We start from the raw sequence: 18,692 nt of genomic DNA, 5'->3' as shown, positions 1-18,692 counted from the left end.
AATATAATTTTTCTAGTAAAAAGCGTTTAGCTTGTATTTTAAATGAACCAGAAGTTTTACAATTTTTTAAACTGGATGGTAATTTATTGTACAGGCGTAACCCTATAGTTTTTGGGCCTAGAAAGGCTGATTTAGTCCTGACATAATTATAATGAATGGTATCATGACCTCTTGTGTAATAATCATGGACATCACAGTTTTTAGGGAACTCATAGAAATTAGTTTTGATAACCATGAGGACAGAAAGAATATACACACATGGGAGTGGGAGAATATTGAGTCTTTTCAAAATAGGTCGGCATGGGGCATTATACGGAGCAAAGACCATAAGTCGTGCAATTTTCTTTTGCAGCCTAAAAAGCTTAACTGAAGCAAGTGATGATCCCCAGTAAATAATGCTAGTAATGATGCGGGAGTAAAATTGGCCATAATAAAGTGTTAACAGCACGTCAGAACTAACAGAAAACCTAATGAAACGTATAAGAAAACAAGTGGAGCATAGAATTTTAAGTAGATAACAGATATGTTCTTCCCAAGATAGATTTGACGAGATTGTAAGTCCTAGGAATTTAACATCTTGAGCTTGGCGCATGAATTGACCATCATGGGCAAGATTAAGGTCAACACCATGTTTTCTCCTGAGATTAAAGTGCATGGCTAGGGATTTATCAACATTTATATCTAAGCAATTTAAAGAACACCAGTCTCTCAACTGCTGAAGAAGTATTTCACTTTTCTCAATTGTGCACTGTAGTGATGTGGATGAAACTAGAATGTTAGTATCATCAGCATAAAGGACAATCTTTGAACAGTCTGTTTGTAGATTATGAGGGAGATCATTAATATATATCAGGAATAATATAGGGCCCAAAATAGATCCCTGAGGGACGCCGCAATAAACATCTTTAGGCGTGGAGTTGTACACAGAACCTTCAATTTTCAAACTAACTCTTTGAGATCTATCAAATAAATAGGATTGAATCCAGTTATTTGGGATACCACGAATGCCTAACTTTTCCAGTTTCTGTAACAGTAAGTGATGGTTAACATTGTTAAAGGCCTGTGAGAAGTCAATAAATAAGCCCACAGTATCTAATTTGTTATCTAGTGATGCAAGTATGAAATCCACAGCATCATGCACATCTGTTGAGGTGGACCTATTTTTTCTAAAACCATGCTGGCTTGACGAGATTAGATTATGTGATTCTAAAAATGACACAAGTCTAGCATAGAAAACTTTCTCAAATATTTTGGCAAACAGTGACTGCAGAGAATAATAGGTCTAATAGGTCTACTTTGAGTATGAGGAGTTAAATAGGTTGTCCAGAAGGTAAGAAAAGGGGAATGTAATAGCCAGGGACAGAGGTTCAAAAAGATAGAGTCCTTTCAAAAACTTACTTTTGCAGAGTTCAAAAGAAGGTGTCCATTAGCTCTAACTCCCCTGGGCCACATGGATTCATCCTCAGGCCAAATAGCACAGTGGTTGTAAAGGAAGAAGGTCAAGTGATTCTGAATGAGATCTTTTCCAGAACACCGAAGGTCGACAGGGTACCAATAATCAAATTCGCGCTTCATTTGTTTCAACAAATCCTTTGGAATTTTAGATTTCGCCACAGGAGATTTCTTAAAGAATATGTAATCCCAAACATCGGTAGTCATATCCTCAGGTCTAAAAATAGAAAAAAGGAAAATTAAAAGTCAACCCACAAATCATCTGACAGTGACACTAACCACATCTGGTAATAAGAAATGCAGTAATGAAATGCCACGTCCGACTGCACCAGAATCTTAACTTGATCAAAATTGGGTCATTCACTGGGACCCACAATCACATAAAGAGAATTCAAGAGATGGAAAGGAAATTACTTTTAAACACTAAGGATGGGCAACTCAAATATTTGAATACTAGAATGCCACAAATAATTAAGTTTTTGTGATATTTTCAATAATTGGAGAAGAAATTTAAGTGTTGCACCAAATAAGTCTTTAAAATTTTGCAATAGCAACAATATTCAATACTATGACCAAACTAGTTTCGGTTCCAAATTATGAACCTTAACTAATATGGTTGCGGAAGATAAATAGAATGGTCTGAAGCAAATTGTTTCCCATCAGATCACATGGAATGATTGAATAGAAAATCGAGCAGTCATACTCCCACTCATCAATGTCTATAAATAAATTCATGCACAGAATAAAATGCCTTAAAAGCAAGAAAAAAAGTTTTCGGACATTATAAAATATTAAATCACACAAGAGGTCAGTTATAACAAGGCCTATCACAAGGGTAGAGCTTATCGAATTCAAGATGGTTGTAAGCTCATTTCACCACGGTTGGGTATCGTAGAGGAAAAAAAAGAAACATTATTGTCTCGTCAACAACTAACTGAAGTCATTGTCCACTAAAGATCATCTTTCCTTGCCTGGGGACCACCTGGGATACATATGAAATCGATATTGAACCTGAGATTCCAGCACATTGTAGTTCTGTTGCTCACAGAATCGTGGGAGACTTCTAGTGCAATTATCCATTTTCTGGTGACTTTACAGCCTTCTTCCATGCACCCTCACAAATATTTGGCATTGCCTCCACACAGCAGTTATCCGATGTCACTTGAACTTTGAGATATCACAACTGCACAGATCGCAACGGCTAAGGATAAGGCACTGCCCTTTGACTCATGCCTTTCTCTTTACCAAAGAGAAGCAAGCTCCTCACTGTGATGAGTGAAGGTGCCCCTTAAGTATCCGACATATCCTTACAGTGTGTGACAAATACCGAGACGAGCAAATACGGTTCAATATAGGGGGGGAGGGGGGGGGTACCTTGAATCCCTTCTAGGAGACCACCCCACTAATTTGAATAATGTAATATTATTTCTCAAAGAAATCGGTCTGCTTAGCAAAATATAAAAGTTCATACTTATTTTATGTAAATAAATTTTTTGAATAAACGATTTGAATCAAATGACTGAGTAGTGGTGCAGAATGACCGACGCCGTCGACGCACCCGAACACTCCATTCTACCACTAATTGCACACATAGTGATGATCTGCCCCGTGGCAGTGCCAGACGGCCAGGCACCGTCTCGCTCTTGGTTGGTGAACAATTACATATTGGTGACAATTTACATATTAAGATAGAGAGGGAATTTATTACCATGGAGGTGTTTGTATTTGTTGTTATTTGCAATTAGGATTGTTGTCACTTCCAAGGTCCATGGGGCTGATGAATTATGTACAAGACATTTTCAAACCTGTGAAGCTGCTAGCAGTGCTGAATGTTATATTTACAACTCCAATTCTGTAGATAGGCAAATGTGCCATGACAATCGCTCTTTGTGGGTATGCATTCTGATTGGGTGAAAGGCAGTGGGAGTGACCTTCCTCCCTGCCTCGGCTTCATGAGCTAAACACATGAGCATATAATCAAAATCCTACATTACGAAGGCTGAAGGCACCAACTGAAAACATGGTTATCTTCTGGATATGCTCACAATAGGCATTTATTGAAATTTCCAAGATGCTATGCCGATATACCATATTTTCCTGAGTCATTTTAGTTTTCTGTACAATTCCCAAACATCCAATATTTCCCATGTTGATCGACACCCAGCTAAACCATAGCGATGGCTAAGTTCTAACAACACGTACCTCAAATTCGGCCGGTTTGAGACAGGTATCTTAAACAAAGTGTAATAACATTTTAAAAAATAAAATACAAGCAAAAAACAACTCTTTGTTTGCAAATGAATGCTTCTTCTTCAGTTACATGAACTTTTGGTTTTTAATTTCAGTCTACAATCAAAAATATTAATAGTTTTTTTTTGCTCGACCTAAAAATTTGCTATTTTGGAGATACGTGTTGTTAGACCTTAGCCATCGATAAGCAAGTTAGTTTTCTGAACTATAGTTGTCCCTGATAACCTACAAGTCTTAATGCAATTAGCAAACTAATCTGTGAATAATGGAAGGTAAAAGTTCAGTTGATAGCATATACATAGGTTATGTGCACGCTGCCACAGCAGTTACAAGATGGCAAATACTGTGGAAGGTTGAGGATCAGGGGGCAGGAGTCATCAACAATCCTGTCTCTTGTTTGGGATTAATTATATTTTATAAGACATAATTTTGCTTCACTATTTAATACGTACAATACCAAGTTTTTCACCTTGATTTAAAGCATGCAAACTATATAATCAAATTCATACTTAATTTTTCCAGCTTCCAGTATGTGGGAGACAGTGTAAAAAGCCATGTATATGGTTGAGTCGGAGAGAGACTCTATCAGCCAGCTTTCATCCCAAGGTAGCTTGGTTCCTAGAATGTGGAAGATCAGTTCCATGAGTAGCATCTCATTCAGAATTGATAAAATCTCCTAAGAGGCATATATACCGTACTTGGATGAATCTAAGACAAACACTATTCTAAGACGAAGATGACAATGAAGACGACTTTTTTTTTGGAACTTCACAGGAAGAAAGATGTAATTTTGAAAAATAATTACCGTAGGTATAACTCCAAATACAATCCCCCATTTTTTTCCCCACAATCTCCTGAAGATAAGTAGGAGGGCTGCCTTTATTATAGACTCATTCTTTACTGCAACACTAAAAGAGGCCTTGCATATATTGGAGTGCAGGACTAATTAGGCAACCCTGCACATCACCTTTAAGGTAAAAATTTCAACATGGCAAACGAAATTATTAGCTAAACTGTCTTTGTCAAAGATTGATTTAGACTTTGTTACAGTTAATAAAAAACCGAAGTCTATTTCTGTCAGGATCAATTAGCAAACCACTGATTTCAGAGGAACGCTTGCAAGAATTTGAAGCGCATGCAATCATGACAACTCTGAGTTCAGTACATAATAATTTCTGCATGCAAACTTGTAAAACTTTGGAACCTGTCCAACAAATCTGAATTCTGAAATTTATTCAGAGAGTGGTGCTCAAAGAACTATTCTTTCTTTAGGAGTACTTAATCCTTAAATCCGTAGTATATCCCAACTCGTGTCACTGAGGTAGACGTCATTTGAAATTCACACAGTTATACTTTTTGGTACCTATTGCTAGTATTTCAAAACTTGAGGTGACTTCCTTCTGATGCAAGATTTTTAAGAGGAGAAACGGCTCAGATTTTTGGCTTAGGTTTGATTGCATAATGGATTCGTTACTCTTTAATTCAAAATGTTCACAAATTCTAGCTGCAAAATCAGCTTTTTCTATTGTTCTAGTTTGCTTGACAGCGGAATAACCAATGGTAAGAGTAAACTCACACTATAACTGATGCTACCTTAAACAATATAAAACACCTTTTCAAGTAAATTTCTAGTCTCAAGAACACGGCTATAAGACGGTGACGGACTCTTTTCTGGAATCACACCTTGCCGAGAAAAATTATGACAAGCCAATGATCAATCACAGATACAGAATAAAGTTTTTGAAATCATATTTATGAAACAACTATCTACCCACACGAGGTAGCTTGGAGAGTATAGAAAAACTGGTACATTTCTAAGCCAAAACCAGGGTAAAGCAGGTGTACCCATAAATGGAATTACACCCATCAACTGAGCAGGGAATCTTCTAACAACAAATGGAAAATAGGTATGTTTTGCTTCCATACACGCATGTAAAAATAAGCTAAATTATGGCAAAGCTATTTTTAATGTTCGTTTTTCATTGCAAATCTATCAGGGGGCAAACTCAGGTATCTAAATTCAGACTATGCAGCCCAGAGCAAAAGTCGAGAATTTGATTATGCAACCTGCAATTGGAGTTGAAAGCTTTACATCCAACTGTAAGATGAACCCTATTTTCTGCAGATATCTGGAGGGAAAAACCTTGTCTTAGATTCTTGCAAATACAGTAAGTAAATATTTGATTCTTTCTTTTCAATGAATCAAATATTAACCACTTTCCAATTCCAATCTAAACAAAAAGTAGGCTTAGCAACTGCTTTTCCAATGATATGAAAATATTTCAAATATGACAAAAATATTTATTCCACCATCAACCACTGCCATCTATACAATTTTTTCCAAGTTAATAATTGAACAGTGCATGCAACATAAATAAATATATGAAATGGATTCTATATGTATACGGTTGGCTGTATGAAACTTCATTAAAAGCTATGGCACCATTGAAAGTTTGAAGAAAAAGCTTTGATTTCTCAAAAATGAATTTGCTAATTTCACCACATTGTAGTTCTACTGTAATATTTTTTCCATTGCTAGGAAAAAGAACATTAAAGTAAATTTAAGTTTACAATATTCTGATTTGATGCTGTGACTATGAAAATTAAATGAAATACTTTCAAAAATTCACAAATACAGGATTTAATCACAACTTCAGCAACTTAGTGATATGGATTTTTCAACTGCGTTTTTTTAATTTACATCATTTCAATTGATACAAAATTAGAAATACTTACCCAGTCCATAGGTGCGAGAGCATGCATATTCATGGAGCCAACTCAGAGTGGCAGAAAAATTTTTCCTAACTTCATCATGAAAGGTATTCATATTATTTAGAGCCCTCTCTGCTTCTGCTTTCCAATTTTTGTCACCATAATCTAAGTACCACTGGTTGCAAAGGGCAACCACACACTCATCCCCTGACCTGAAATCAGGTAAATAACTCAGTGTCAATTAAGTATTTAAACAGAACTGCAAAGGATTGCAATGAGCAGCAAAATGATAGAAGATTACCTGAACAAATACAGGTATATCCAGAGATTTTAGTTGGGGGGTGGGGGAAAATAGACCCCCTGCCCAACAGAGGAGTACTCCCACTTCAAGAGGGGGTGCTTCTCCCCAGGAATTATTTTTATTTAACCTTCCCAGAACTTAAATTAGGTAAGCCTATTTCACAATTAATGTTGAGTTAAACTTTAATGTAACATTTATAGGAGAAAAACAATGAGTCAAGTGATAATGAATGGTAATTGCTGGTGTTGGGGTGGAAGAGAGAATAGAGGAGTATGGTTGTGAAAATTGTGGCGTGCGGGTGTGCACGTTGTCTCTACCGATGATTTCGCTGGGAAAACCGATAAAAAGTGTTTATTAAGTGTATTTACGATATTTGAGAAGTTGAGGAGTAAAGAGGAACATTACATTTAACTGATTAAAAGTGTGTACATAGTATATTAATCATATTTGTGAAACTTACAAGTAAAGTAAAACATCACACCTAATTTCAGATGAAATTTTCCCAACCAAGCAGTGGAGCCCACAAACAATGAACACATACAAAGTCCCTCTTTTAACGAAATGAAAGTCCTTTCCCCACCAAAAAAAACCTTTATGCTACGTCAAAAATTCTGCTTTTTATGAGGACATACTGAAAGGTGTCCCAATTAAAATGAAGTTGGTCTCCTGGCAAGATATAAATATTTTTTTTACACATTGAACCTATTCTGACCTATTACAAAACATTATCAAAATATCTTATTCATCTTCAGGTGCTGAAAACTCTAACAATATCTAATTCTTTCTGCCCACGAATTCTCGATGATATAGCTACCATTGTCAATGGAATCTCTTCTTAGACCAGAAGAACACACCCACTCCCAGCCCTGCCATCGGCTAGACATAACCATATCTCTGAAATGCATGGGGCAACTCCCACTCCCTGTTGCTAGCTACCCCTCCCCAACTCTGCTATTGACCCTTCCCGTGTTTGTCACTCTGGCGGTTTTCTTCTGCACCTTGTGATACGTTACCCAAGTGCACAATCATATAGACAGTCTTGAGATATTGATCACTATGGAAGGTGATAAAGGAGGAGGAAAGTGTTAGGTTCAAATACAAAATATGAAATTTTCATGGACAAAGATGATGAGATGAATAAGACAAATGCAGCAAAAAGTATGGGATTCCTCTCGATACTTTGTCCAGAGTGTTAATAACTGAGGAGAAAAGCAAAAAAATCTAGTGAGCTTACGACTTTTTTGTGACTAAACAATTGCCATGATATTACTGCAGTAAGCTTGGTTCAAAGTTCAGTTCAAAGTTTATGCGTACAACAAATTTCGGTTTTAACAAAGCATACTTCCATCCCTCTCAACTTCCTTACACATATAAAGGCTCCACTGTACTAAAACTTTTGATTTTCGGAATTGCCAAAATTTTCTTGGAGGGTCATAAGCCTTCTGGGAGGACTCCTGGGAATCTCTAGCTACACCCATCTATGCAAATGAAATTATGTACATATTTGCATCTAATACCTCTATAAAAATTGAAATCTTATAATGTATTTGACAAACTGAAAGCCCATAAGAAATTAAAATATTGAACTTGAAGATGTCCACTCTTATTACTTGATGCATATCCTGGCAACTGGGAGGTTCTGGGTTTGAGTCCCCATCAGGCCACATTTTTACTCTCTGATTTCTGGCTTTTACCATCTACCACATCACCACTGTCCACATCCTTTTTCAACCATGCGTTCCTATGCCTTTCTTTCATGCCCTATGAATTTATTTATATGCTTGCACTTAAGGCACCGTGTGAATGAATGGCGTAATTTTACTAATAAATATATAATTCAAAAATACATTACCGTGACATAATTTTTTTCTCAGGTTCATAATAAATAACAGCTTCTCCTCTATCCACCAACAGTTTTTGAAGGTTTTTCTTGATTTCCTGAACCTTCTTACCTTTAAAGTCTCCAACAATCATCACCTGTAAAAAACAAGGAATATATTAGGAAAAATTACAGCATTTGCTGTACAAAATAACCAGTAGCCAGAAGAAAATAAACTTTAACAGTAAAATCATGCTAAAAATATAATGGTGCTTACACCATCATAAAATCCTTTAAGGTAAACCATTTCTTTGGCTTCTTGTAATTTGTCACGATCATTTTGGCTTTGAATTTTCAGTTTTTCATACACAGTTACAGCACTAAGCTTCCCAAACTCGGGCACATCAATTATGGGTATCTATAAGAAAAGATAAAAGATTTTAATGAAATCACACTTGCATTTTCAATTATTCATTTTATGCTCAAGTTTCCATTTTCCAAATTAAATTCTTACAGGCTCAAAGTCCATAACCATGCTGTCATCAACACCATACTTATCCCGGAAAGCAGGCTTTTTCTTGAGATCAACCAGGGCAGCATAATCATCTGGAGAGTCTGATGGAACACTGGTAACAACTCCTGTACCCTTATCCTCCTTGATAGTAAGCATTGGTAGGGCAAAAATTTTGTTGTGACTTGTCAGAGGAGCCTTCAATGGTAATCCTATGATATCCTGAGGGGAAGAAAACATTTCAAACCATGATTCAACATTATAAGGAATCGTTTCAGTCATGATTTCATGGAAAGACCCCACTGGCAGAGTAGCCCCTTGGTTGAATAGTGCCTACCAATTCAATTGGCATATCTACCTTAATTATACATGTACAGGGCACTTCAATACAGTGGAACCTCGTTAAAGCGAGTACGGGTTATAGCGACACCCCCGCTATTACGAGAGATAGCCGATGCACCGTCAATTGACCCTATAATAAGCGTGTTAAAAAATTCGTTTTTACGAGACCCTTTCGCCGTTTGCTCTCGCCATAGCGAGGGTTTCACCGCCGGAAGACTTGCATCAAGACTCCTTAACCTCTGTAACTGCTAGCGATCTGTTAGAAATGAAGTTAATGGAGTGCTCAGTCTCAAATTTATGTGGTAAACTGTCGTTCGATAAATATAATGATTGACAAAACAATGCTTTGCATGATTTTTATTCAGTGCGGCGCTTGTAAATTGTTTGAATAGTTAGTCGTTATTTGAGTAAGGAAATTTAGTGATGCAAAAAAACATCGCCTTTCGTCTGGATTTATGCTTACGTTTATCGGATAGATGTTTATCTGTCGCCGCACCACTCCTGTTCCTGTATATCTGTTCGCAACTGGTATATTGGCTATTATTTGCTCCACCTACGGTAAAGCGACAATTCGCTATAGCGAGTGTTTATTAGTGCAACGTGGGGTGTCATTATATCGAGGTTTCACTGTATGTGGTGGATGACGAAGTGAACATTGTCCACTGGTATTTAGCTTTATAATTTATGCCATCTCGTAAAATGGGTGACCCCAACTAATTTCAAGTAATTAGTGGTGCATCGCTCTGAAGAAAAAAAATCTCATTACACAATACCTTTAACATTAACTTTAGCCCAATAACTATGGTATAAGCGAAGAATGTTTCCTGTAATTCCTGTTTCCAATAGTTCCATAGTTTGAAGCCTGAAGACACATTCTACATAATAAATTGGCATAGGTTCAGTCAACATAAGTTTAAAACGGCTAAATGGAGTAAAACATTTGTGTAGTTGCAAATTTTTGAACAATCAACCATACTGAACAACCCACAAAAACCCCTGACCAGTGACAAATGACAAGTAATGCAGACATTGCCTACAATTAATACTTTTTTCATTATAAAAATTCTCATTTCCCCTGGCTTTTTGTTCTCTTCTTTCAATAATTATACAAAATGTTTGTTTGCCTCAGTCAATAATGGCCAACGTCACCAGTAATTCAAGTTCAGCAGGGAAATACACACTGTAATTATTACAGATTACTTGAACTAGCTCACATTGAGGTCAAATTTTCCATGAGTGAACATAGCAAAGCTTAGAGTAGAGCAGACACATTCAACCGTATGAGAAGGCACGGCAATAATTGCACATTTGCAATATGAGATAGAAAATTTACGACTGTAGATAACATTTCTCCTGATTTACGATTCGTTAACCTCTGAAAAATTGCCTAAGACTAATCAAGAGTTTCCCCTCCCCACTAACGGTCGTCTGGAATGCTAGTGCAGATGTCCAAATAAACTTGATGCATTCCATGCATGCAAGTAAATGAAATACAGCTGATTATCCGGCTGGCGGATTATCTGTGAATGAGCTCGCGGTCCTTCGATGTTTTCTGCGATCTTTATAAAAAAATAAAATCAGATGAAAAAGCACCAAGATATTTGCACTTTTTAAATACAATGCTACGATGGGCTAATTGTTTCCATGAGAATTCCCTTCTAGTAGAATGTTTTATCTATTTGCTGACATGGAATATTTCAAGTTTACTTGGACATCTGCTTTTGCATTGTAGACGACGATCAGTGGGGGAAAAAACCTCTTGATTAACTTTAGAAGATTCTTCAATGATTAATCATTCGTAAATTCAGAAAAATGTTACTTATGATCTCTGATTGTATATTTCATATCGCTAACGCACAATTATTGCCGTTACCAGTCAAGGCGAAACTGGAGAGGAAGGGAAAATTAGAAGTGAAAGCAGCGGGGGAAGTGGAAGTGTTCAGTGATTACAAATCCCACAGCAGTTGCATCCTGGGCAACTTGCATGAGACGCAACTACTGCGAACTTTACCCATGGAGCCTGTCAGTGTAGTTCCTGACGTTGTGTAGTGGTTTCTAAGTGGATTCGTGCAAACCACTTTTCTGAATCCGTGACCTCGCAACCACGGGTGCGTGGTATTTGGAAACCAGATATTATATGTAGCAGTAGGAATACGAGCACAATCACGTTATCACCGAGAAAAAGACTGTAGTTGGGAAGAGAAAGCTCTTAACGATATGGAAAGCATTCTATAATAATAGACAATATGCGTAAGCAATAATAGATTTTTTGATTAACTTAAATTAAGAAAATACAAGAAATAAAAGTAAAGTTTGGGTTATCCGTGTTTTGTGATTATTCGTGCCACCTCTCCCCATCATTAGCCTGGATAATCGGGAGTGTACTGTAATTCCATTTTACATTTGGGGATTCCAATGGATATAACAAGCCCAGAGTAGCTTTGGATTAAAATGCAAATATCCCAGAGCTTTTGCGTTCGATTTTATTTTTTCATAGAAACTGGAAAATGTTGAAGGAGCGTGAAGTCATGCATGGGTAATCCACAAACCGGATAAACCGCAGCCGGACAATCGGGAGTCTGCTGTAGTTTTACATGGTAATACCCAAATTCAAATCGATTGCATCTTTCTTTGCTTAAAAAGCCAAGACAACAGTGAGGTGATTATTTTGGTTTGCTCAACATAACAAAAATTTTCCCCAATGCTATGGACAAGATTCCATGACTTGTTCCTGATCTCCCTAACCCATTTCTAACCCCCAGTCTTTTCCCTGAATGACCTGACCTCAAATATGCCATAATTAAACAGAGAGATTTATACCGCATGTATATAAATAGATCTTTTACCTGGCCCATAAGTTCCATGATCACATTCACTTTTCCCTCTTCGGATGTGAATCCCTGATAAGACATGTTCCTAGCAGCACGACTCATGCACACAAATACTTCCCCGTTCACAGTCTCAAAGGCAATATAGCGGCTGTCAGGTCGCACCCAGCAGTTTGTCTGACCGTACATAGTCTCTGGCCTCAATGTGGCTGCCACCAAAAATACACTCTTTCCTGCAAATGACCTGGAATGCAGGAAATTTTCAGATTTATACAAATTCCTCGGAAGATAGATAAAGATTGGAACTAAAAACTAGGTGGTATGTCCCAATAAAGTCAATTATTACACTCAATGACTCCATCTGTTAAAATCAGACAAACTTACAACATCCCAACACTTAAGAACTTGAAATGATTTTATTCCAAATTAATCATGACAGTTTTGCACTTTAATTAACAGCTTTGATCCTTTTCAAAGACCTGTAAGTGGGTGAAAAGGTTTAGCAGGACTTCAAGCTTTTCTCTTCAAGCAAGTCAAGAGAATAAGTACTCTTAACTTACTAAACATTCACCCTGAAATTTAATTTTTACATCACAAAATCAAGAAAAAATTCAATACAAATTTCAAAATTGAAAGATTATTTAATAATGATAAGGCAAAGTCTCCCAGAGTTCCTTGGAAGTAAGAAAACAAAATCAATATTTAGCAATACACAATGCTATGGAATGACATTTAGTCAGAACTTTAATTTTTCTAAAACATGGATTAAAATAGTTTTACAGCAGACTCCCGATTATCCAACTGCGGTATTTCCGTGTTGCGGATTATCCGTGCATGATTTTCACTCTCGCTCAAAATTTTCCATGATCCTTATAAAAAAATAAAATCAGATGCAAAATCATCGGATTATTGCATTAATGTACGTTACACCGCACTTATTATTTCTGTTAGAATCTCCTTCGTAAAACGGAAGTGATCGCCTGCTAGCTGCATTCACAGGAGCACTGTGTTCCAGTTTTCCAAGCCTCGTAGCGTGTGACCGCGCTCTGTGATCACGGATACACGTCCCACAGCAGTTGCAACTTGTGCAAGAGGCGACTACGTGGCGGGGTGCCTGACCCACGGATGTGTGGTTTTCAAAACCATGCCTTACATGGAGCAATAATATGAGTAAAACCAAGTTATCGCCGCTAAAAGTAAATTATGAACATTACAAGCCATTAAAGTGTAAGTTTGGGTTATCCGTGTTTTCCGGTTATTCGCGCTGTCTCTCCCTGTCATTAGCCTGGATAATCGGGAGAATGCTGTATATGGAGTTAAGCCATTCCCAAAGTCAAATTTATTGAGGGTACTGCCACAGCTACTGATTCACCAGCAGCCCTAAAATTCTCTTGGATCTAATGCATAAAAAGTGATGTCTCTATTGGGGACTATCTGTTTTTGATGAATTTGCTGACATCAATGCTATGAAAGTGATTATGAGCAGGGTGTGGGCCTTCATGCTGTTGTTGTATTTGGCATCCTCTCCCAATTGTCCAGTCACAATTTGCACTTTTATCTAAAAATAAATATATATATATTCCCTGTATTAACAAAACTGACCCAATTTAATGATTTTTAAGCAATTGTAAATTTATATCTGCTTTTCATATTATGAATTAGAATGGAATGGCCTTTCAAATCCTTGTCTCTTCAATTTCAACATACATAGGTCTTCCTGTTTATCACAAAAAAAGCCAAAACACACCTCTGCAGATCTATGTAAATTTTTTTGCCATTTTTGTCATTCCCAAGTGAGTACCTCTAATGATTTAATTTTAATTAACAAAACACTAACCTCAGTTTTTCTGGATACGGTTCAAGGACCCGCATTTTGATAAGTGTGTACTCCTGTGGGCCGACACCCTCACCAGAGCTTCTGTCATGGTCCATGCAAGGCTGATTGTCCTTGGGCGAAAATATTGTATGTCGCTTCCCATACATCACCTTATTTCGTTTCTTTAAATGAATAAATTGCCATCTTACAAAACTGTCAAAGAAAGGGTTTGCATCTGTAGTAATAAAACTGCGCCTCCAATCTACCTGTAAGGATATAATTTGTCACAAATAAAATTATCGAAAAATACCAACTGATTTCATCATCATACAAAATATAATTAGGACAGCTTATACATAGTAAGATTTTTTACCACAGTTGGCCCTTGTATGAAACCATTTCAGTACATATATTGCATCCAAAATTTTCCTCTGATAGGCAATTTACATTTCATACCTCACAAGATTCACTTCATTATACTAAGCAAGTGATTCAACAAATTTACATCACACAAATGAATTCATCAATTCAAAATGCAAACAAAACCAGAGCAGTAACTCCAAACATCACAGCCTCCAAATTCAACGAAATGGTACCACATATGTATTACATATTCTGAATGGAGGAATTTTAGATGAAGCAAATGCAGTCTATTTCTTGTCCAACTAATTTTAACCCACTAGCTCAAGCAACATAAATAAAAGAAGTGCTAACTGCTATGGCTAACTGCCATCCCTGATATGGACTAATTTCTCTACTAGCTTGGAACTCGTACTCTATTCTGACTGGTAAATGTTCATAAACAATCTAATAGTTCAAGTAACAATCTTCTCAATTCATCATGATAGTCTAAAGGAGGAAGGATTTGTTTTTTTTATGTGATCAAGGCTAGTGAAATAAAGAATGTCATTACTGCCTCTTTCAAACACTTAAACATGTCGCAGAAAGTGGGCATAGACTTCTGCCAATCAGCGTTTGACAGAGGTCAGGGGAATAGCCTTCCATACCTTCTCATTCTGAGAGCGCTCAAGATTATGCATTGAAGATTCCACGAGATGCCACACAATCAACAACGCCATATATGAGCTAGAAAGGGGGAAGGTATCTGATCACTTTAGAATGAACAAGGATTCTAAACTAAAAATTATCTATTGTGGAAGGTTATTTAGGATTTCCACCAAGTCAGATTCTCCATCACAGCTGATGTTTCAATGAATGAGTTGTCCATCATCATTGATGACAATTGACAACTCATAAGAATGAGCATTTTTTTTAAATTCCATCTTAAATAGCCACCGAAAACATTAAACAGGGCCAATAAAGACAGAAAAAGGGTGGTGGGAACAAAAGCAAACATTTTTTCGTGACTTATTAAAAATGTTTGAAATTACAAAACTCTATATTATGAAGTGCCTTTTTCCAGTCCCAATGACTTCGTATAATCGAAAGTTTACTGTACATTGAAAAATTCATAGCTAATACATTAATTTGAAGCATAAACCACAAACTATCCAGCAGCACACCTTTACCGGTAACCCATAAATAAATTTAATGAGCAAAAATTCCATAGAGGAAAAATCATTTGCCTAGACTGGGATTCAAAACTCTGCAGAGGAAAAACGTTGGAAGTTCAAACACCTGGCACTAATTCAGGAGACCTTGGTTTAAACCCTGGTCAAAGCAAATTATTTTTCATCAGTGGAATTTCTATAGCTTATAAATGGTTAAAATAACAATTTCAGTTAACAGACATGATTCAAAGTATACTTACATGGATTCCAAGTCTCATAAGATCCATTTTAGCAAGAGGTGGGAAGTACTTAAGCCAATAGGAGGTATCAGCAAAGAGAGGAATGATTTCATCCTTAATGCCCAAACTTTGCATTATCTGCCATTGATACTTAGCACCACCAGACTTAGCTGTAGCTTTGCTCTGGAAAATAGAATATATTTACAATTTTATACTCCAAACGGTGAAGAACACTATACTAAATGAACCACATTAAAAAAAATAAAAAATTGGTAAAAATGAGCGAATAGATTTAGAAAGCACAAAAACATTTGCAAAAAAAGCAAATTCCATCAATTCTAATGACTAAAACATTTGCAGACAAGAATCAACCTATCCCAGTAATAAGACAAAAGTTTTAGTTGAAACTGAAAGGACTCATGTCTAACAACATCAATCAAAGAAAAGAATTATTACCTTCTTCCCTTTACTTTTATCCTTTATGACAACTGTATCCTCTTTCACCGATTCAACTTCAACAGAATCAGCAGGAAACACAGGAGGATTTCCATATTCTTCCATTTCTCTCTTCAGCTTATCTGCACACGCTTTGATTGGCATTCCAGTGCAATGAAATGCAAATGGAAAGAGGCACTGCTTTCCTTTCAGTCTATTATAACGCACTGCAAACTAGACGCAGCATTTCAGTCAATTGCAAGGAAAACATTTTCTTCAATATGAACATAACGAAAGAAATTATTTTTTCACACATACCTCGCATTTGGAGAGAGAAAATGTATGACCAAGATGAAGTCGGCCATTCATGTATGGAAAAGGGAAGGTGACAAAAAACTTTTCATCGGGAGACTTCTTTGGCTGAGGAGGTGCATCTACTTCAAAAATCTTCTCAGATGCCCATCTTTGCTGAACTTCCTCTTCAATTTTTTGTAAATACTCAACCTTAAAGGTTCCCTTCCGGTCAAGTGTGGCAGACTGAAATAAAATACAAAATATGGTCCCCTCTGGATAGGCCTTTTCTCTCCTGCTAAGGTATCTAGTGCATGGGCGTACCCAGAATCAAAACCAGGTGGGGGGATTGGTGGCAAAACTAGCTATGGTCATTCAATTTATAACATTTTTGCACAGAAAATGTTAATGAAACCAAAATTTTAAGGAAGTTATGATGGCAATGTATTAGTTTTTATTATTATTTGCTTGAAAAAATAATGATTTTTATTTTAGTTCCATATCTTACAGTAATATAATTTTTCTTCAAAGGGAAAATTTATTCATACCTTTTGTTTTGAGCTAAATTTATTTTCGATTCTAGGGGGCAGCAGCACCCCCCCCCCCCCCCCCACTTGGATACGCCCATGATCTAGCGAAATTTCTCTGGCAAGCATTTATGTTTCCCTTTAAAGTGGTTGGCCCATGTCAATGATGTGCTAATTTGAAAGTCACCATCAAAAAATTTAGAATGCAGCTGCCACAGCCCACTGCTGAAGCATTCTTGTGGTGATTGCCATTTTCCCTATACTCAAAGAAACTGTCATAGGTCTACTTGTTGATCTTGTCTTGTTTGTCCCACACGGTTCCACCAGAACCAATGTTTTCTTCCTAAGAATAAAAATCTTCTCAACATTTCAAATGATGGGTCATGCAGGAAAGTTATTTTATTGATCATCACTCCACCACGGAGGAGTTTAGTTGCTGACACTACTTTGACTTTCACCTCTAATGGGACCCCGATGGCGAGCCAGAGAGGAAAAGGTCAATCATCATCAAATCAATCAATCATCTGTATACAAGCCATCAAGAGATCCAGAGAAGTGTCTAGTTGATAAATTTTGCTTTTACTTCTCCTAACAAGAGAATTATCGATTCTTACGGGTAAAACACATAGCTTCTAGGTTGTTTTTCTTTACATCCTCTGCATATTTCAGAGAAATTTTTTTATTGTACATGCGAAAGTTGCCCACTAATCATGAGAGCTCTAGCCTCATCTACTCATTTCATTCGGGTAAGAATTCCCTCCTAGAAGTGTGAACAACAAACAACATTCCCCCGCCCAAAAAGGATAAGTACCTTAGATTCGGTGAAACGCTGATATGAGCTGTTTGTGACAACACTCCGAATGCATGGTTAGACAAACCCTCCAATGCTCCCATTTACCATCCGAATACCCACGATTAAGTGTAGGCAGAGAGAATGTCAGACTACTCCTGCAGGAGTATGGATCTCACCACCATTAAGGAGTTGTATTCCATAATTTTGTATGTTACTTTTAACAACCAATATCATTTTTCAAGATTTGTCAATTTCCCCGAAATTACATCATTTTCTATACAACGAAATTCCTTAATATTCCAGGCTCTTTAGAGTGGCCACCCAGTCTATTTTCTCTGTCGATATGACTCCGCAGGACGTGAACACAGAATACGTTATTTACAGAATAACAACCAAGAACTGTCACATATTTTATGCGGGAATTCCAACTAAACATTTTCAAAAACCCTCCAACATGTACCATAAGCATAAAAATTACTTCTACGCTCCTGCTTTACCCGTACCCTATAGGAAATCCTAGACTACAAGTGAAAAAAGTCTTCCATAAGAATAATTCTTCCCAATATGACTGATTTACAACTTTATCAACAAATAACGCCTTACCATTTTTAAGGTCTATTTAAAACTCTTCAGATTCTAACTTTTCTAGTTGACGACGAGAAAAACACTCCATTCACACAATTCCACAGGGATTATTGAGTGTCCCCAGGGTTCCCGGTGTCTGCAGGGTCAGCCGAAGGCAGCCATGTGGCACTGCCGATCCAGTGGAGACACTATGAAGAAACCCAATGACACAAAATACGCAATCAGGGTGAGAGAAGGGAATAAACAGCACACAAACTTGAACAAAAGAATTCCCAATGCA

The 18,692-nt window shown here is 37.0% G+C and overlaps 1 protein-coding gene across 4 annotated transcripts in view; it reads right to left on the bottom strand.

The window, feature by feature from the left end:
- The window catches only part of LOC124159515 (leucine--tRNA ligase, cytoplasmic), a 35,708-nt gene that overhangs the window by 16,734 nt on the left and 282 nt on the right, over positions 1 to 18,692 (bottom strand). For all 4 annotated transcript variants that reach the window (XM_046535378.1, XM_046535376.1, XM_046535377.1 and 1 more), the window contains exons 2-13: positions 18,431 to 18,600; positions 16,535 to 16,753; positions 16,238 to 16,450; positions 15,803 to 15,964; positions 14,053 to 14,297; positions 12,234 to 12,459; positions 9,049 to 9,267; positions 8,812 to 8,952; positions 8,568 to 8,692; positions 6,439 to 6,626; positions 4,212 to 4,320; positions 1,399 to 1,669 (exon numbers count right to left, since the gene is read on the bottom strand). In XM_046535378.1, coding sequence (XP_046391334.1) covers positions 1,399 to 1,669; positions 4,212 to 4,320; positions 6,439 to 6,626; positions 8,568 to 8,692; positions 8,812 to 8,952; positions 9,049 to 9,267; positions 12,234 to 12,459; positions 14,053 to 14,297; positions 15,803 to 15,964; positions 16,238 to 16,450; positions 16,535 to 16,753; positions 18,431 to 18,433 — 2,121 coding nt within the window. In that variant the 5' untranslated portion in view covers positions 18,434 to 18,600. The remainder of the gene's footprint in view (positions 1 to 1,398; positions 1,670 to 4,211; positions 4,321 to 6,438; positions 6,627 to 8,567; positions 8,693 to 8,811; positions 8,953 to 9,048; positions 9,268 to 12,233; positions 12,460 to 14,052; positions 14,298 to 15,802; positions 15,965 to 16,237; positions 16,451 to 16,534; positions 16,754 to 18,430; positions 18,601 to 18,692) is intronic.

Source organism: Ischnura elegans, chromosome 5, assembly GCF_921293095.1.
Source record: "Ischnura elegans chromosome 5, ioIscEleg1.1, whole genome shotgun sequence".
Taxonomy (NCBI): Eukaryota; Metazoa; Arthropoda; class Insecta; order Odonata; family Coenagrionidae; genus Ischnura; species Ischnura elegans.
The sequence above is the reverse complement of the archived record's forward strand: the minus strand, read 5'-3'. Positions and strand labels throughout refer to the sequence as shown.